The sequence below is a fragment of the Cyrtonyx montezumae genome, unplaced genomic scaffold (genome assembly GCF_038088225.1).
Source record: "Cyrtonyx montezumae isolate F1298 unplaced genomic scaffold, pur_monq_1.0 scaffold_14, whole genome shotgun sequence".
In the NCBI taxonomy this organism is placed as follows: domain Eukaryota; kingdom Metazoa; phylum Chordata; class Aves; order Galliformes; family Odontophoridae; genus Cyrtonyx; species Cyrtonyx montezumae.
In genome coordinates this window covers 16,192,252-16,213,568 of record NW_027071870.1, presented here as the reverse complement: position 1 = coordinate 16,213,568, position 21,317 = coordinate 16,192,252, and the positions used below count along the sequence as shown (strand labels likewise).

Here is a 21,317-nt window from a genome sequence, read left to right as displayed (position 1 = left end):
GTGTTACTACAGGGTGAAGCTAAAGTCATTTGGCTGCCTTTGTTTTGCTTTTGCATGCTTAATACGCTTGCAGGTGTTATAAATTCAACTTGAACTTATTTACTGTGTTTGTAGCTTTGGGGATAATTACAGCTTTATTACCATTTATTTTTGAGTAATTGAAACATACTTTCAAGCTTTAGTTTCATTTTAACATCCTTTTTGTCCAGGAGTAAAAGAGCTGTTTATACATGTGGAATATTTACACACACGTTTTCTACCACTGCCAGAAAAGGCAACTACTGAGACTAGCCTGCCTTTGAGAAAGGAACAAGGAGATACTGGAAAAATATTTCTAAGTGATATTTTGAGAGATCCCATTTCTCACACAGTATCAAATGCATCATTACATAGCCACGCTGTTTGCTTCATATTCATCTAGACCTTTTCATGATAGATAGTGGGGAGGCGTGCGTGGGGACAATTAGAACAAAAAATGCATATATTTGACAACATAAATGTGGTCTGCAGCATTCAGTTGACTACCTGCACTCTCACACCACACCACCATCTGGACATCTGCAACCCAGTGTAGGGGTTTTAATTTAAGTGGCCTACAAGGCAGGGCTGCTGCTCCTTAGTCAAACATGCATTTTCCTAACAAGACTCTAGTTTTGACTGGGGCTTCAAAATTTAAAAATTCAACTCTTTTAGCATTCTAAGCATTCCCTGGTAGAGATTCACATAATTAGGAGTCCCCTTTCTTCACATCCACAAAGAAAGTAGAGGCCATGCAAGAGAGCAAAGCAAAGAATGTATCACAGAATCACAGAATTATTGGGGTTGGAAGGGACCTCTAGAGATCGTCTAGCCCACCCCCCTGCCAAAGCAGCTCCCTAGACCAGGTTGCACAGGTAAAGCATGGTTATCCTCAGATGGAAAATGACTTTTTCTTCATTTGCATTTATTTCTTTTGTGACCTCTCTTTAAATTCAAGCATTTGCACGATCTTATCTTAAAATCAAACAAGCAGAAAGCCGTATTCCAACATGATCTCGCACACAGCTTTACAAATCTAGCAGGAGTGAATATGCATCAAACCGAACACACCAATTATCCAACACTGTTCAAGGAAATAGCCTTACTTTAACTCTTCCAGTGACTTCCACCAACATAGTGGACATCTAAACAGCCCAGAAGTTCATAAAGGGCCAGGCCTTTTGCCCACCAAGGAGGACAATGGCAGCATAGGTTGGGTAATATTGCCCTAAAATAAAAATGAAGACAGGGTTTCCTCAGCTACCCACACCAGGAAAGCACAAGATTCTTTGCAGATCATGCTGTTTCACAGTGGTCAAAGCAATCTGAAGACCATACTTACTTTATGTCGCTGGGGATTTCTGTCATATACGAAAACACACGAGACCACTTATTGAGAGTAAGACAGCTAATACTGAAAGAGGGAAGAGTTTCAAGAAACAGACTCCTGACTTAACATGAGGGAAGTGCAAAGGACTTCAGAGATGGAAGACATAATGAAAAATGTTTATGTTGCCTTAAATTGATTCAAACTAGTATTTTCCCCCAATAATGACAACATGGTAGTGAGTTCTTTAAAGCCTCAAAGAGATGCCTCTGAGGGTCTACCACTAGCAGGAAAGATCTGTCTTTCTTTAGAGTGACTACCTGTAGTCTACCCTACTCTGGACCAGACTACTGGTCTAAAAGCTCTCAGAGTGTTCATGATAGTGTCTGAGCAAATTCAGACAATGCTAATTCTGGAAGAGGCAGGATCAGAGAGTCACTTACATTCTGACAAAAAAACAACAGCGCATCATCTGAGTAATGCATTTTCTTGTGTTTTCAGACAAAGATGGTGTCTGAATTGCACTTCCCACACTGCAGGTCTAATTTCATTCAGTATATGACAGACAAATGGAAGCCCAGGAGGGGAAGAGATGTTAAGGGCTAATAAGGGCATTAAAGAATCCAAGCTCAGCCCTCAACCCTACTAAGAAACTAAGACAGCGTCCAACTACAAGCATGTAGTCCTGTGTCCACAGCAAACTGCACAATTGACCCTACAGCCATACCCGTTATGTGCAAAACAAACTTCACCTTTTCCATAATTTGCCCATTTTAACTAACTCCAGCACACACTGATGTGGGCGCAGCTGCTGCTTAGTATGAATTTGCAGAGCAAACACATCACTAGCACAGGGACAGCCACACAGCGCGCTTTACAAATGAACGGCAGTAATGACTGAATTAACCTGCAAGGCCATGCAGAACCGTGTACAAATTTCTCATGCTTTGACTTTGCCTCACGCACCCCAAGCTGGACCGGCTTCCAGCAGACACCAAGGCTCTGAAGAGAACTGCCACAAATGTTTCCTCTTCCATTCCCAGCATTTATAGCTGCCTGGGGCCCAAAGCAGGCAAAAATGCAGTCCCAAGCCAGCTACAGCTTCTCAGGAAAAACATACACTAAAGCTGTGAAGTCCACTATTTTATTGCCCTGCAGGACTGAAAATGGGAGATAACTCCTGGTAGGAATGTGGACTTCCAGCTTGCCAGCAGTACTCGGCATCCTCTAGTTCAGAAAGAAACGAACAGCCACAACCTTATGCCTAAAAATGTTGCTTTATCCCATTCTGGACACTCTTATTGCTTCTCCTAAAGCCTGTGAAACTGCATTCATGGTAACAGAGGCACTAAAACCAAGCTGAGAAGTACAAAAAGAAGTCCTTTCTTTGTGGAAGGAGGCGATACACATCAGATGTGATGCTGGGAGAAGGAAGTATTTATCAATGATGGCCATCAGCAATATTTTTTTCCATAACATCATCTATCATGACAGATGAATGCGCCAGTCACTACCCTTTCCTGCCTTAAAACTGAAGTCATTGCTTTCTACCCATTCCCCACTGAAAATGAAAATGAAATCACTCTTTAGCTCTTTCAGAAGAGCAAATGCAAATTTCGCCAACAAGGGAACAGTGGTGAAAGAAAGGAACTTATAAAGCATGGTGTTCCTAAGTAAGTCAGGGCAGGTTATTAGGAGCTCAATATGTAGCAGTACAGTGAAATTCTCCTCAACTCTGAAAAAAATATTATGTTCTATCGTATCTCTGAGCACAGATATTCTCTCCTAACACACACTGCAAAAGCCTCCAAAGATTAACAGTGTTGGTCAATATTTCTATGTATCCACTTCATTAGCATTACAGGAGATACTGGAAAAAGCGAGAGGGATTTTGTACTCAGATCTCAGTAGCAATGTGCAGAGGAACAGGGAGACCTCACATTTAGACTAAACAACAACAGCAGTGAAAGATTTTAGCTTGTATTTGGTATCACTGAATGTCTTTGCCTGGTGCTATCCAGAAGTGAGAGTAAGAGTTTCCCCTTTTCTGCAGCTCCTCATCTTACATGCTTTCTACTTTTCTACACTGCCACTTGTTACTGCTTCAGAAGAAATAACGTGTACTTTCCATCTCTCTTCATACACATTTTCCCTGCTATTAATCATTCTTGTCACCTTTTCCACCCCCCCTCTATTTCTGCAGCGTTCCTTCTGAGATGGAGTGACCAGCATCCGCTCAGGCCTCAATCATTGATTTTTTCTTAATTAACTTCTAAGATCCTCAAACAAACAAAATTATTAGTCAACATTGCCTGGAGAGCCATTGCATTGAACCAGACCATCAAAACCACATTCAAATTTGGATCAGATTGGTAGGCAAGGCTCCTGCTTTAACTTCACATTAACTTCACCTCATTCCAGTGAGGTCAATTAGGAATTGCAGCTCTTATTTCATTTTGGGGAGTAACGCTACAGAGACTTCACTCACCCCCATTCCCATTTTACTGAGTATAGCATTTCCCCAGAGCACAGAAGAGATGTTGTATGACATAATTTTATTATACAGCGTGAATTTACATTGTTCTTCCTGCTATGATCCACTGCAGTGAAACCTCTCCCAGTAAACCACCCCGGTTCAACCCATAGGAAGCACTTGTCTTCCACAGATTGAAGTCCAACTGAGAAGATGGAAAAAGACAAAATCCAAATTTTGGCTGCTCACACTGTCAGAAGAACAGCACTGTACTGCATTCTTTCTTCCCATCTTTCTCTTGCTCTTTTATCCATAGTTAGTGAGAAAGATCAGTAATTAATCAGAAAATAAAAAAGACATCTGCATATATTCTCCCCCTTACAAATTTTTGAAGATTAGTGGGATGTCCACACCAGCAGTACTAGAAAGTAGGAAGGCTTGGTAGTTATGGCCCTACTGCTGCTCTCTTAAAACCAAAGGAAAGGAATTTCATGAAAGGAATGATTCTTCAAGTTAGATGACATTCAACATGGGCAAGGGAAATGATTCTAACCAGCCACGGTAAGCACAAAAACTCAATCCTGAAAGTGAGTTTTATCACAGCAACTTTGAGCTATAGACATACTGAAGGACAAAAGCAGCCACTTCCCAACACAGTTCTGCAAAGCAGCAGAAGTCCTGTGTACAAGGAAAAAAACAGGAATAATCAGGAAGCCTGCAACCATGTTAGCTACAGAGGAAAGACAGAAAAATAAAAACTGCATGGAACATGAATAGCATTTTATCCATCCGGATAAAAAAACACAACAATTTTTCTGATCAAAATGTCTGCTTGTGCAAAATGCAGCATCCCAAGCAAACATCAATAAAACATCACTGATGTGTCTTTTGCAAAAAGAAATCTAAAAACTGTCCAGGAAAGCTTGTAGTAGAGGAAAACCTAATGCATTTTCTCCTTTGGCTAAGCCACCTATGCTAAATTTGATTTTCTCCAATTCAAAAGCTGTTGTCTCCCATCCCCCAAGATTATTATTATTATTATTTTTTGTAAGATTTCAGGAGTGCTGCTTTACAGCCTCTCTCCTTCAGTCTCGGTTTGGTTATTTTATAAGAATGCAAGTGGTGAAAGCAGACCTGGATGTTGAAAGAGGGAAACTTAAACTGCAATATGCTGCACTGCAAGAACACCCAATCTGATCCACACTGCAGTGACATCCACTGCTGCTATGAGCATTTAGTGATAGCAAAAATCACAGCACAAGGAAGTCAGATGAGTCATCTCTGTCCCTTAAACTGAGAAGCATATAGGTCTCACACCTGGGGCTTTGGGAAGATGGCAGCAGTTGTGTAGTGAGACTCCAGCAAGGCTCTGCTCTGCCCAAACTTTTCTCACAGTTTATATCACAGCAAAACCAGCAAAGCCGTTGCAGCCCACCCAGAATGGTTGCCCTTGCAACACTCACTTCCCTCCAAGTGCTTCACAACCAGGCTGTAGGCAGAGGGGAAGCTGAGGAAGCAACACCTGCTTTTGTTCCTCTGCCCCATGAAACAGACAAGTCCACACAGACATATCACGGAAAAAAACAACGGCTGGCTTCAAATCCTTTCTGAAAGCTGAGTACAGGCACACAGCACAGGAAGGACAAAGGATTCCCACCTCCCTGAGTGAGATTGATGTGCATGATGAACACAGACAGTAGGAAGAATGCTTGTTTTGCACCTTTCAGACTTGAAACCATACACTGCAACCTGTTTCTGCTCCCAGGCAACGTGTCCTACAAGAACTGACAAAACAACACCTACAGCAATCGCTTATGTACACAGAATTAATCTTTACTCTCTTACAGGGAACACGACCCTGATACAAGGTTTATTCTGCAAAATAAAAACCTTCCCAGCTATAAACTTTCAAAAAATATATATATTTTTTCCCCTCTGGCACAGTACTTGGAGGGAGTAATAGGAAAGGCTCAGGAAGCCAGATCCCAGTGTTAGCTGAGGAGTGTTCAGAGAACTTACAATAGAGAAATGTGTCAAATCTGAAACACGGTAACAGTTACACACACACACACAAAGAAAATCTGAAAACAGAAAAAAAAGTCAGAAGGATGTAGGAAAGACTGCCTGAATATCCTCTACATTACATCAGAAAAAACACCACTGGAGACACTGTAGTTATTCCAGAAAGAAATCAGGACACTTTGAGATGATGTACGGCTGGGAACTGCAGATTAAATGCTCTCCAGCCCATTAGGCAGGGCTGTACTTACTGCCGCCTCCTCTCGTGCCCAGCCACAGCACAGAAAGGATTTATCAGAGGTGGAAAACCCATTCCACATGAGTCCATCCCCAGCTCCACTGGCACCAGGCTGACCACAAGTGGGGCAGTAAAAATGTTCCCCCTTTGATCAGGTCACCCACAGGACTCACAAAGGGGCCCAGTGAGAGAATAACATTTTTTTTCTTTGTCCTTTGCTAACTGTGCACAGAGAATCATTTGGGAGAAGGCTGGGCAACCTGGTCTCATGTTGTGTCAGGGCCCTGCCAATCATTTCATCTGCCAGGTAAGATAGGGCCCACAAGTCCAGGTCACCTCCAGGCCTTCTTCTAAGAAAACTCCCTGGGGTGGGGACTCTGGGTTTCCCTGTTATCACCAGCTTAATTTCCCTTCCATTTTTTTCTTCTTAGCACTTACGTTTTTGCATTCAGTACCTTTTTTGTCCTTGCTCTACAAAACACCAAGCTCATTTTATCCCCTTGGAAAAAAGAAGCAAGTGTGGCAAAGGGAGAGCCCAGCGTGGCTTCACCAAGGGAAGGTCGCACCTGACCAATCTAGAGGCCTTCTATGATGGAAGCGACAGCACTGGTGAACAAAGGGAAGCCAATGGATGTCATCTACCCAGACTGCTGCAGAGCCTTTGACATAGTCCTCTATCACATCCTTATCTCTAAGTTGGAGAGAGATGGGTTTGAAGGATGCACTAGCTGGAGGATAAGAAGTTGGCTGCAAAGTCACAGCCAGAGGGTTATGGTCAATGGCTCTATGTCCAGGTGGGGGCTGCTGATGAGCAGTGCTCCCCAAGGGTCTGTCTTGGGTCCGGTACTCTTTAGTATCTTTATCAATGACACAGATGATTGGATTGAGAGCACCATCGGCAAGGTGTGGTTGATATAGCAGAAGGAAGGGATGTCATCCAGAGGGACACTGATAAACTCCAGAAGTGGGCCATCTGAACCTGATGAGGTTTGACAAAGAAAAGTGCAAGACTTTGTACTTGGGTCGAGGTTATTCCAGATATGTAAACAAAGTGGGAGAACTCCTTGAGAGTAATCCTGCTGAGAAGGATGTAGGGGTCCTGGCTGATGCAAAACCTAACATGAATGAGCAGTGTGCATTTGCAGCCTGGAAAGCCAATGGTATCCTGGGTTCCACCAGAACAGAGGTGGCTAGTAGGGTGAGGAAGGGGACTGTCCCTCTTTACTCTGCCCCCATGAGACCCCATCTGCAGTCCAGGTCTGGGGCCCTCAACACAGGAAAGATGCGGAACTTTTACAGAGTGTCCAGACAAGGGACATGATGATCACCAGAGGGATGAAGCATCATTCTTACGAAGACAGGCTGAAGGAACTGGGCTTGTTCAGCTTAGAAAAGAGAAGACTATGGGGAGACTCTATTATGGCCTTCCCATATTTAAAGGAAGTTTATGAGGGAAATAAACTTTTCACACAGGTGGACAGAGTCAGGACAAGGAGAAACAGTTTCAACTAAAGGAAGGGAGATGTAGATTAGATGTCAGGGGGAAGTTCTTTACCAAGTGGTGAGGTGCTGGCACAGGCTGCCCAGCTGTGGAAGTTCCAACCCTGGAGGTGTCAAAGCCAGCCTGGATGGGGCCCTGAGCAATCTGATCTAGTACTTGAACTAGCAGTTGGCAATTCTGTCTGTGGCAGTGGGGCTGGAACTTGATGACCCTTGTGGTCCCTTCCGACTCAAGCCATTCTGTGATTCTGTGACATCACCTCCTTTCAGTCCTATCCTGCAGCCTAGTGAGGGGTTACCTCCTTCAAATCTTACTCCACAAGGCACCTGTTTTCCTTTCATGCAGACGGAGGGTTTCCCTGGGGCTCTAAAAATTGTTAGATCCACATCTGCACACCTCTTGTTTTGCCTCTTTCTGCTTTGGCTGTCCACTGTCTGACATCTATAAAATGTTTAAGTGTAAGGCAAGTTCTCTGCTAGCCACCCTTACACATTCCTCAAATCTTTCATCCCCCCTTTATTGCTATGCACTTCTGCATGGAGTGTTTGGAACAATAAAATAACTGCCTCACCCTTAACTACAGTGCTTTATAATCCTGAAATCACAGAATGGCTTGGGTTGAATCATCCAGTCTCAACCCCTGCCATAGGCAGGGTTACTACCCACCAGCTCAGGCTGCCCAGGCTCCATCCAACCTGGCCTTGAGCACCTCCAGGGATGGGGTATCCACAGCTCTCCGGGCAGCTGTGCCAGGGCCTCAACACTCCCTGAGCAAAACATTTCTTCCAAACATCTAACCTAGATCTCCCCTCTTTTAGTTTATGTAACGTTACACACAAACTATTTGCAGGTTCTTGTGGGTCTATTTTAAGACAAAATTCTAATTAAAGACAATTGCTCACATAACACAGAGGAAAGATTCCTGAAAGGGCACGGACAGCTCTTTTAATACGTACACCTCCCAGTGTACGTTTTATTGCAAACAATTTGTCCTGTTACTTTACAGTCACAAGACAACTTTTTTTTTTCTTTTTAATATGGACACCAAAAAGGAAAAGATTAGAAGTGCAATCTGTCCTTTGCGTTCCCAAAAGAAAACACATTGAGCCTTAAGGCAAAATTTGCATCTATCCCAAATCCTTGCTAAATGCATTCCTTACTGACAAGTTTACTAAATACTCATGTATTGAATACTTGCTATCCTCAGTGATAGCTGAGGTTTACTGAGAGTCCTCAGAGGCAATTTTCTGCAGATGTCAGTACAACTGCAGGGCACTGACCGTCCCCAATTTCCCACCTTACTTTGCTCCTGGACCTGACATTAATTTCAATATTTCCAAGAACTCGACAAATAGGAACAGCAAACTTGGCTTTTTTATTTCACTTAATTCACGAAACTACATTTTCTAAGGAGCTGATATATAGTATTACTATTGTGTTACAATAAGCATGTTTACTTATCACTCCAGAGTCTAAAAGACAAAACCATACTAGATGCAATGAGCTATCTGTATTTGAATACACAAAGCAGGCATGATGGTTAAGCAGTGTTTCCAGTGGGTTCCTTCAGTGGGAGCCTTTAGAAATATTTGCAGCAAAATCCCTGTTGTAAATGCTGTTCTTTTAAAATCTCTCTCCAGAACTACCAGCAGGACCAAATCTTTCAAGGCACTGAGAAGTTTTTAGTGGCTTTGAATCCAGAAGGATCGTGTAATTAGTAAGACTGAAACTGACAAAGGAGTATATTATTTATATATAATGTAATACAAGTAACAATACAGAATTTAAGATATAATTCACAATTATAAGCCTGCCAAGTCACGTTACTGGAACAAGCTTTAAACCAGTGGATGATGTAACCCAGCTGCACTGACGGTGCACAGCTTGTGTAACTTTGAATATCTCAGGCAGCTGCAGAAGGACCTCATTGTAAACTGCTTGGTCTTTGCCCCCATGCTTTCTGAAGGAAGTTCTTCTAACTGAGGCCAAGGAAAATTAAAAAGCACATTATTGACATAAAATATTAAAAGACAGCTCTCCAAAGCCAGCTTCAGAGCATTTTAACTTTGCCTTTAAATTCCATTATGGCCAACGATTTACAGAGCACTACCAGCGATGCAGAAGATGATGCTCACAGTAAAGTCCTGCAACTGGAAGAAGAAAATACGCTGCTGATTTACCACCTTGCCCAACCCAACATTCTGCACGCTGAGGTCAGAAGCCAGGGTTCAGCCAGACTCACCAATACATCACCCTGAACCCAGCAGAGCGTTCCTAAATAGTGGCAGTCGCTAATAGGCACTCATTACATGAATAGATTGCTCACTAATGGGCGCGGTGGTGAGGGAGCTGTGCCCTCGGCGGCCCCACTCGCAGCCCGTCCCCATGTCCCAGTGCCCGATTCTCTCCGGGTGATGCTCCAAAGCCTTCAAAGGGCACGAGGAAAATCTGCTCGGTGTGGTGAAAGAAATCAAAGAGGCTCTGCTGAAAATTCCTACAATGCTTCTGCCCTAATCTTCTGGAGCAGAGAGGGGGCTCGCAGAATACTAAACTTGCTTTTCAAAGGAGATCAAAGCAACGCGAGCAACAACTGCAAACATGAACGGAGGTGTGCGCATGGGCACGGGGAAGGCAGAGAGCCTCTCTTCAGCCGCCCACGAAGGCTCCCGCTGACTTATCTACCCGTTACACATGTGATTTGAAAGGATGGGAGACGTGTTTAAAAGGTACACACGTACGCTCCGCCTTTGTACGGGCTGCGTTTCATGCAATCGCAGCGTTTTATGAGATACACTGCTGCCATTAATTCTGAAAAGCTCCTTAGCTACAGTCTAATTAAACCAGCCTATAATTTCGTGTTTGTTTAGCGATCCAAAGATAAATGAAGTTGCAGTTGTGCATCTACCCTTCCCGGTGTTATTCTGCAATCGGGGTCAGTCTCGCAGATCGTATTTAACACTTTGGCGGCCAGAAGCTTGCTTAGGAAATCCCCCCTAAAAAACAGATTCACTCAGCCACTTCCAGTGGGTATTTTATTTGCCTGCTTCAGCTTGCCTGTGCCCCCTCAGCCCGCTTCTCCACCGGAGCCCCCCCATGTGAGGTGCACTTGCACAGAAATGCTGATGTGTGGTGTCCCAGCAGCACTGGGGTTGGCTCCCGGCTCTGGCACGCAGCACTGAGGAGCCCCAGCAGCCAACCTGCTGTTTCCCTGACAATACAATTTGTGTTTTCTCCCTCCCAATATGTTATTCCGCTGCGTAAACTAGAATTAAAAAAAAAATTGAAAAGAAAACAGCTGTGGGAAAAAACTCCTCTAAGTTCACAGGGTGAGGGAGGAATGAGTAAAACCCCAAGTGAACTCTCCTGGCTGAACTGGGTTAGGATGAAAAATGCTGCTGCTAAATCTTGAAAATTTAGGTCAGTCTTGTTTATGTGAAGATATAAAGCACTGACATTTGGAGAAGCATGTGAACTAATGCAGTATTTCAGCGCTCCCTCTGAACCACAGTGGGCCACGAGGCCCTTTCATACCAACCAATTTCCCCTCCTTCAAATTAAAAAAAATAAATCTGAATTGTCACTTAAACTGTAACCAGCAACACATTGGAGGATCGTGTTTTAAAGTCTAGTGGCAGCAGCTGCTGAAATATTTCATATTTTTAAATCAGACTGAGTTAACCAAGTAGATACTTGGGAAGCATTTAACTGATGCAGAAGAGAACAAAGTAGGTACAATTTCCAAAGCTATCTGCTTTTTTCTTCCCTGTGTGAATACGGGTCGCATTATAGCTCTATGAATACCAGAGAAGATGAGGAAAGGGATAATTGATGCTTTTCTAAGACCTAATTGATGTTATCTGAAACACGCATCACACCAGATACCCGTTCCCTTCAACACAGCCCAACATATGGCGATTCTGACTGTGCAAACAGGGCTCGGCCCTATTTCTCTTCAAATCCACGTGAATATTTTATCACACACAAAAATGAGGCCCAGCGATTCATTTTGCTACAACTCCGCTTAGCAGCAGCAAGACTGCTCAAGTATTTTGCCTGCCTATACTTGGGCCTCCTACGGCTGCCACTGAAACCAATGGCAATACTCCCATCTCCTTCCATGGGAGGGGAGCCAAGCCCTTAGAAACCTTTGTATTTAAGGAAAAACAGTTTTCCTCCCACTCACGACTACAGTTCTCCTGAAAAACCAATGGAAATGCCTAAGAAGTCAGGTGGTTCGGATTGGGCCCAAAGGTCAAGAACAAAGAATATGAATGCAGCTCTGCTATTGTAAAACTGAGCAGCATCCTCAGAGCGTTGCCTGGCTCCTTTGCCTGCTCAGATGTTTGTTTACTGTTATTATTTTTAACAGATACGACACTTCCAGATCTGACTAGGGAGATTTTAAAATACATATAAATCCTGGAAGAAGAAATGAAGCGCACATTTCATTTAGTGTCTGGATTACAGCTTCTTATTAAACAAACCAGAGCTCATTATAAAATCAATATCAACTTAACCACTCTGCTCCCAAGAGAAACAGCAAAAAAGGTCACTCCAAGAAATTCAAACAATTTTCCTGCTGGAAGGGCACGATTTTAATTACAGATACTATTAATTAGAGCTGTCACTAAGAAGATTGTCCCGTTAATTATCACAAATTCAGTTTCAAGTGTGATTTTGGAACCTGGAGGGCTTTCTTTAAAAAAAAAAAAAAAGAATAAAATAAAGAATTTGTGTATTCATGTTTAATGAAAAAAAGAAAGAAAGAAAAAAGAGACTACCTATCCCTTCTGTGGTTGTGGTTTGAATACACCAACAGCACATTCCCTACTGAAAACAAACAAAAATGTTTACAGCCAGGATCTCCTTGGCCAACCAAACTAAGAGGACAAGTAGTTGGCTGGTCCACACACTGTCCTGGAGGACACTCCATTTTTCCACTGGCAACATAAAAAGAAGCACTGGGAAATGCTTTCACCCTCATTCTTCAGATCTCCTCAAGGAGATCTGAAGAATCTCTTTACAGAAAGTGTTCCGTTTAAACTGAAAAGCAAAACTGCTCCTGAAGGTACCAGTGCTTACAGAAACAACTGCACTTCTCACTCACCACCGCCGTCTGCCCGAGCCCAGCCTGGGGAGAGGCACTGCACATTCTCTGTTTCAACACAAAGCGGGACAGACAGACCCAAACTTCCCGACTTTCATTCCTGCCCGACCCGCAGAGCACAAAGGTAAAGCAGAACTTGGCAGAGAAGTGCCATGAGGAGCATGGTACCGGTGTGAAGCACGCACGGATGCTACAGCAACAATATTTACACGTTCTTGAATTCTTTCTCCCAGTCACACGCCAAACATCTTGGGGTAGGAAACAAGAGCTGCAAGATCGAAACGCACGCACTGCCATCACCAAGAGCACCCCAAGAAATCGGCCCCATCGGCTAAAACAAACTCCAGCAAGACGCAGCCTCTCTCCACCCGACACTTGAAACTGAAAGAGAAACTCCTCCGGTTCGTGATGCGTCTCAGCAAATCTGAGCGCAGCACTCCCGCCTTCCTGGGCACACATCTGCCACCATTGTTCTCCGCCAAGCAGCCCCCGCTCACCTCCCCATCTATCAGCATTACGTTTCATTTTATCTGAATAATGGCAGAAGGTGGCAACAGATCGGGTCAAAGGCTCTTTTCATATCAGACCCCGAAGAAGTCGATTACTCAAAGAGAGAGACATCTTCAGATAACCGTGCAAACCATTCCTCATAAACGCTAAAGATTTTTCGTTATTAAACAGCGGCAGGGGTGACAGATTACGGATACTAATGTCATTTTCCGGAGAATTTCAACAGCGTGGGGCTTTCTTTTCCTTATTTTCATGTTTCTAATTGGACACAAATTTACAGCACGAGCCACGACGACTGCACGGCAGTGCGGAGCTGTTCACGGGAACGTCAACGGGAGAAGGGGAGCGCCGAAAACAAACGGAGACAAACGAGGAGCTGGGGAGGAGGAGGAGGAGGAGGAGGAAGGCTGATGCTTACCTGATAAGCGGCGGTAGCGTCGGCGCCGGCGTCAGCCCCCAGTGCCGAGAGCTTCTCCTTGAGCCGGTGGTGGGCGCGGTGCCGGAGGCAGTAGACGACCCCCGAAGCTGCCAGGACCCCGGCGATGCAGGCGAGCGAGAGGAGGGTGAGGAGGAGGAATTTGGCCGACTCTGCCTCTTCCCTGCGCTGCGGGAGCGGCGGGACGTGGCTTTTCTGCAGGGGAGGAGAGAGAGGCAGCGCTTGAGTGCGCGGAGCGGAGCGGTGCGGGGGCCCCGTCGGGGGAAGCCCCGGGCAGCACCGGCTCGTAGCGAGGCCGGAGCCCCACGGCGGGCAGGGACAGCACCGCGACCCCCCCCCCCCCGCTCCGCTCCGTCCCGTCCCTTCCCCGACCGTCTCCTCCCCTCCCGGCTTTCCGCTCCTGAAAGACGGAGGCGGGCGCTGGGTGCGCGCAGCGCCGGGTCATCCCCATCCCCTCCCTCTCCCCCTCCCCCCCCCCCGCACCGTACGGAGCAACGAGGGAAAATCCGTTTTTTTTTTTCTTATCTTAAGGGTGAGAAATAAAACAGAAAACAGTAAAAAACAAAAAACCAAAAAACCAAACCAAAACAAAAAAAACCAACACCTAGGTGGCAGTCCTTCTGTTACAAAGGACTACATATATATACAAAAAAGAGCCTGATAGTTCCAAACTCCTCCAATAACTATTATTTTTTGCAGCAATAGGAGAGGATTCTTCTCGTGCATTTCACTTGTCTCCATGTGCTAAAAAGTTGTACAATAATTTCCCCTCATTAACTTCATTATAAGCTATATTAGCAACAATTAAAAACGCAACATGAAAATGAAAAGACCAGGCGCGCAAATTGCAGCAGGACTCATTTGGCCCGCGTTCCCCCTTTCACAATTACCAGGGAAATGAATTGAAAAGCACGCCCCTGCCTCAGCCCTGGTTGCTACAAGATGAGAACAATTAGCAAACTCCTTTCCACCACCTAATTTCGCGTGGTAACAAAATGGATTTTTCCCCATGAATGCCTAGCCGGCCTATTCATTATCTCTCCTCTATTAGTAATTTTCTGCTCCGTATTCAGCTAGCCAGCTCTTAATTTCCTCCTGTCTTGCAGTGTACACAGTGGCTCTTATGTCAGGCCCGGTCCATTTTTATCTTGTAATCATAAAGGCCACCAAAGCAATTATCGCTGGTCTTGACTGTAAAAGCTTGTCATTAATTAGCCTCCTTGCCTTCAGTGCTGCGGATTAGCCGGGGCTGAGGCTGAGTTAATGGAAATGCGGCTTCAAGAAGCCTCCCGGATTTTCCTGCGTGGACGCGGGGAGCGGAGGATGCTCGGCCGGCTCTGGGAAGCCCCGGGGGCGGGCGCGGACCCCACTCGGCCCGGCCCGGCTCAGCCCGGCTCGGCTCGCACCGCCCCTCGGCCCCTCCTCCCAATCCCACCAGCCACCAGGGGGACGGGGCCGCTCCCCCCTCCCCGGTGGGCTCCAGGGGCGCCTCCCTTCGCCCCCCACCCCGGGCCACCTGCCCCGGCCGCCGCGGGCTCGCAGACCGAGCCGGGAGGGGCAAACCCGACGGCATCACCCGGGGGCCCGGGGAGGAGCGGGGCTGCCGCACTGTGCCATTAGCATTTCAGTGAAAGGGACGCCGTCCCCTCGGGGCCAGGGGTCGCGATCTGCATCTCAATAGGCGGCCCCCGCTAAAGGGCCGCCGCCCCCTCCTCGACGGCTGCGCCCCGGGACGTTAATCCGCCTCTCCGAGCCGCTCGGCCCCCCGATAGCGAGGCACAGAGGAGCCCCCCCCGACCCCAGCTCGGGCCCCCCGCGGTGCCCGGGGCCACCCCGTCCCCCCCCTTTCCCTCAGCCCCGAGGGCGCGTCCCCGCCGCGCAGCCCCGGCTCCCCCCGCCGCACTGCTCACGGATCTCCCCTTTCTCCGCGGTTTTAAACGCTTTTCCCTTCGCCGTTCGCCGTGTGAAAGAGCCGCGCAAACGCCAGGGGGAAAGGGCTGTGCGAGGGAAACAATGAAAATGACGGGAGCAAAGTGCTGTCAAGCGCCCTGAGTAAACACGGGGGAGAGAAGGAGCGTGCTTTCCCCTCGCCTCCCGTAGTTATAGTGACGGAGTGCCGCTTCCAACTTCTCCTCGCAGCGCCGGGCTCTGCCCGGAACAAAGCGGCGCGGGCAGAGATCCGCTTCTCGTAACGGGAAGCGCGGGGAAACTGCCGGGTTTTGGGGCGCGGGGTGGGAGGGGGGGGGCTAGGGTGCCTTATGGGCATCGCATCGGGGAGCGTTTTCCGTGGGGAGCCCACGGAACTGGAGTCTCTGGTGCCGGGCATCAGACGGCCAACGGCGCGCAAAAGATCCACATCAAATCGAATAAAAACAAGACAAAACACACATCTTCCTAAGGAAGGAGCCAGGAATGACCACGACGGAAGGGGCGACGGGGCAGCAGCAGCCGCACCTCCGCTCCATCACGTCGGGGGCAGCCAGCCCCTCTCCCTGCCGCCGTCGGGGCGCGGAGCTTTCCTCCTTCCCCTCTCTGCCGCCGGGGTCGGGGTCCGCCTCCGGCTGCTCGGCTCCGCGTACACCTCTGCCGTCGGGAAGCTCAGGGCTGGGGCTGCAGTGAGGCCCGACCGCGGGACGCGACCCGACGGGAGAACCTCAGCTCCCCGATGCTCCCAGCTCAGCCCCACAGAGCCACTGCTCTGCCCGTCCCGCAGACCAACCGTCAAATGATGAAACGGGTAAAAATGAATCCGGCAAGCTCGTTCCAAGCACCCTCCTTCCGTCCCTCCCTCTCCCTCCCAGCCAGGAGCTGAGATTTCCCCTCGCCCAAACCACTCATTCTTCTTTCCCTGCAATAAGGCCCCAGCCTGAAACTGAGCCCAGGGTTAATTGGAGGCGTCCCGTCAGACTTGACTCAAAATGGAAAGAAAAATGTTTAAATATTTATGAATTTGACATTTACAGTCGGATGTCTTTTAAGGCAGAACACCTCTCCCTGTGCTCCGCGGTGCGCGCCTGGGGTGGAAGGGGAACAATAGCTGTTGCATAACAAGAAAAACAAATCACCTTTCTTTCCCCTAAGGCTTAACAAATAAATAGACCACATAAATTACACATAATTAAATATTAAACTCAGCTACATGTAAGTATGCATTTTTTAAACTTTATAGAGCTGAATATATTGACATCCCCCTGAATGATTTCCTTTTAGGAAACACGTGTAGCATGAGTCCCAACGAAGGCAAAACCACTGATCCTGAACAGACGGCTTAGGAAATAACTCCAAATACTCAGGCTTTGGTCTTTGCTTGCTTTGCAATGGCCCAAACCATGCTGAACTCTAGAAGACAAAGCTTTGGCCCATCCCAGAGCATCACACCTACCACTTCCACTCTTTCATTCTATGACTCTACACTCACCAGTGCTTGCTGGAGCTACACCGCTTCCACAAGGGCTGTTCTGTTGTTGTCACAATTATTTCAAGAGGGAAAAAATGCACCGGATCTGATCTCACATTGGCTTTCCCAGTCCCTTGGCAGAGTGCATCTACACACACCCCAAAGTGAACCAGTCAGTAGCGCAGCGTAACGCCGGAGTCACAAATCACCGCTCGAATCAAAGCGCCGCGTCCCGATCCGCGGTGTCATCCCATGATTCAGCACAACCGCCGACGTCTCGAACAAATCCCAGGCAAATGGCAGTAAATATTTAATGGAGGCTTCCATGTAAATAAGTTCATGCACCTACGTTGGAAGAAGGGGAAGGGAAAGCCTTTGTGACAGCAGAGAGGGCTCCGTGCAGGGGTGTGAGTGCTCACCTTCAGCAGAATTAACTCCGTTATTCCCTCTAGGAGATGGGGCCTGATTCTGCTCCAGGCTGAAGCAGAACTCTCACTGAAGTTGAGGTTTGATTCCACTTTGTCAGTGTAAGGAGGTATTTCTGACTTCAGCGCTCAGCTGCTGAGCCTTCCCTGCACATTGTGAAGGCAAAACCCCCGTGATTCCTTTAGGAATAACCTTGTGCTGCATTTTTTTGCAGTCTGTGCATTTCTTGATTATTACATTGCTATCAGGTAGATTGGTTTCTGAGCAGTAATTAAAAAAAAAAAAAAGCAGATTTCTTTGTAAACATGGGCAAAGGGAGCAACCTGAGAATATGATTTGTTTCAAAATATCAGAACGTTCAAAAACTCGAGAGGTGCTATTTTTAATTTGGAATTCACTATAGAATCTAATAAATGAGAGAAGTGAGGTGGAAATAATCATGTATTAATTCTGTGCATTACAAAATCTTTTCAGAAGCTATTATCAGAGCAAGAGGCATTGTGGTTTGGATTCAGGGTGGGAGAAATCCTTTGTGCAACTGAAAGCTATTGTTCCTCTGTGCAGATGAAATTGTACTTGCAAATCTGCCATTCAAGGAGGGAAAAGAGTGCCTGGGCAGAAGAAAAGAATTCTACAAGAAAATCATTCTTCTTAGAAATAAACTTCAGGAAAATAAGTTTTAGCTCACCAGCTTTTTTTTTTTTTTTTTTCTAAAAGGACTCTGCTAATAGGCTCAGTGCTAGAAAGGAACGTGTGTTATTTCCTTGATAGAGGAAACATGGAAGAAAGGGATGGGTGGGGGTCTGTGTGGGTGTATATACAATATGTACTCTCATATATATATACATATATATATATGCATATATATATACACACACTCACATACACACACTCTCACATATATACACACGTATACATCTGCTCTTTAAAATAAATCTAAACTTAAATCCACTTCTTGTGAATTCCTGCTGCAGGGTGACAGGGGATAGAGGATGAGATGCTCTATGCTCTTCTAAGTTTGATAGGTCACTAGAAACCCAGAGGTGCAATCGGCATCAGGACAAACCTTGCTACCTCACTCTATCCCTAGGAAACCTATAGATGTGGCTTTCCTTTGTAAAGTAAGAAAGCAAAATGAAGGGAAAGCAGCAGCTCCCTCGGTTTGGTGCCTGTCCCTCCTCACCCAGGTGGGTCTGTGGGGCACAGGGCCTGGGGATGCTCACAGCATGGGTTTTGGTCCAGCACTGCACAGTGGCCCGGCCTGGGCTACTTGTTGGTGCTTAAAGGGGATATCTGTAGAGTGAGGAAGAGGTGTGTGGGGCTGCTCGGCCTCCCTCCTTGCACCCCCCTGCCCAGCTCACCCGGTGCCAGGATGGCTTTCAGCTGATGTCAGTTCATCACCTGAAATGAGGTCAACATAATGCTTTTACTCGAGAGGGTGAAATCGGAGGGGAAGGTGCTTCTGGCTTCTTCTAGGGGTTGGGAAGATTAGACAAATCGACAGGCACAATGGGCAGATGGATTTCTGGGAACTGCAGCTTATTCAAATCACTGAGAAAGGTCACTGCGAGAGCCACAGATCTATTCATCGGTGGGGGCACAATGATCTTTCCGCAACCTTCAACACCACAAAGCACTCTGGAGCGTCTCTATACCTTTTAGTAGGATTAATACCCCGAACAATGACTGAATACAATCAAGAATTCAGTGAGTTCAAAGATCCCTTGATCAATGGTAGATATTTTCCTCCTGGAGGCAAACAGAAGCGAAGTTTCTGGTTAGAGTTACGAGAACCGATGATAGGCATTGTCCTGAGTCCCACTACGAGGCGATGCTGAGATGCCCAGAGGTCTGAGAACCCCGAAGAAGTTTGTGGTGGAAGGTTGTGAAAGAGGAAACGTATCGTAAACTTCGAGATTTTCTCGAGGATCTGGGTATTAGTTAAAGCACGGCACGAAAGCCTACAGCATCAGCGAGATGTGCAGGGATAACACACGGACGGGAAACGGGACAGCCATATCCATGCCTGCGGAGGAGGAAGGTAAAGCCGGAGGTGCGGAGAGGAGACGCCGGGGTGAAGAAACTTCCATTCCCAGCTCCGAGGAGCGATGCGGGGAAAGCAGCAGAACGCGAGCCTCCTTAGCCCGGGCTTTGTCAGAGCGAAACAGATAAGCAGAGGGGACAGAGCAGGTCCAAGCCGCAAAACCGAGCCGAGAGGTCGGCCAGCGACAGCTGAGCTCGGTCAGATATCTCCGGCAATCAGCAGCGCGAGCCGCCGGGACCTAACGCCGACGAACATCGCTCGGAGACGAGCTGAAAGCGCCCAACGAGCGGCTCTGGGAGCGCAGCCGGAGCCCCGCAGCGCAGCGGCCGCCCCGTCCCACGCCGGGCCCCGCCGGCCGCCCCCACTCCCCCCGCGTGCCGAGCGGGCTCCGACGGGGCGGGCACGCATCGGCCCCGCTCGCCCCTCGCCTCCATCCCCACTCCCGGAGCGGCTCCCACCGCCCGCAGACCCCGCTCCGCGTTTACCTGCTGCCATGGCGCTGCCGCCGGCGGGCCGCCACCGGCTCCTCCCTCGGAGGGCTCGGCGCACCTCGGCGGGCTCCAGCCGTCCTCCCCCGCCGCCCCGACTTTCCCATCTCTTCCCCTCCTCCTCCGCGCAGACAAAGGCGGAGGAGGCGGCCCCGAGCGCTCCGCGCAGCCCCGAGCGCTCCGGGGGCAGCGGGCGGCCCCGGGCGGCCCCGCGGGGCGCGGGCGGAGGATGCCGGCGCGCCCCGACGCTGCCCTCCTTATATCGGGCCGCTCGCAGCCCCTGCCGGCTGCCGCACATGGCCCATCCACCGGTTGCTATAGCGATGCCTCCCCTCCACATGTTGCTGGCAGCAATTGGCTAAGGAGGTCTGGGCTGTTCAGAAACCCTTCGCCGGTGTGAGGAGATGAATGGACACCGCCTGTGTCACTCATTTGGAAAAGCTGTTTGGGGTTTCTGTTGTGGATGTGGGATTTTTTTTTTTTTTTGTAAACGCGTTACCCCCCTCCCCCCCGTCTTTTTTTTTTTTTTCTTTTTTTGTGCTACTCTATCAAGATGGAAGCGGTGGGGGCAGAACAATGACGGAGGAGCACCCCCCCCCCAAAAAAAAAAAAATCAGGACAGCGCAGTAAACCTAAAGAGCATAAGAGCATTTGCATGACAATACAGCAAAGAGCCCTGCAACGTCTCTTCCTGAAAAGGCTTGCCTGCAATAAAAATAATAAAACCAAAACATCCCAGGGGCGAGCACAGAAGGGCCAAACTTTTCCCCATCCGTCCACGATACCGCACGGGGGGGGGGGGGGGGGGGGGGGGGGTGTTGGGAAGGGAGGAGGCTCTCCCGCACATCTCGGCCTAAACCCGCAGAACGAAGCAGCCCCTGCAGGTGACAGGTCCCACGAAGCCCCCTTTCCCACTTCTCCATTGTTTCCCCCTGCCACGACAGCTGGAGATGGCAGGTAGGGACCAGGGGAGAGCTTCTTTTCCCGTTCCCCGTGCGTCCTGCGTCCCCACCCCTCCCCACCCGGGGGAAACCCGCCTGAGTCACCATAGCCCAATTCCTGCAGCCCCAGGAAGCTGCCGGGCCGGGCTGCCCGTTCCTGCAGCCCCAGGAGCTGTCGAGGGTCCGACCGGCTGCAGCAGTAGTGGACCGTGGCTTCCTGGCAGGGCTTGGACTCTTCACAACCTCCCCTGTGCCACCCTAGCAATGAACTGCCTCAAACTGATACCTACTTCCACTCCCTTTGGTGTTTATATTTCTCATCTACGAATACTGTAATTACCATTTGCTGGGTGAATGTTGTATCTTCCTAGGGCTGCTGAGAGACAAACTGG

General features: G+C 48.0%; 1 protein-coding gene across 1 annotated transcript in view; it reads right to left on the bottom strand.

Moving 5' to 3' along the window:
* Positions 1 to 21,317, bottom strand: part of PTPRN2 (protein tyrosine phosphatase receptor type N2) — a 568,252-nt gene that overhangs the window by 86,879 nt on the left and 460,056 nt on the right. The window contains exon 14 of the mRNA XM_065731219.1: positions 13,612 to 13,824. Coding sequence (XP_065587291.1) covers positions 13,612 to 13,824 — 213 coding nt within the window. The remainder of the gene's footprint in view (positions 1 to 13,611; positions 13,825 to 21,317) is intronic.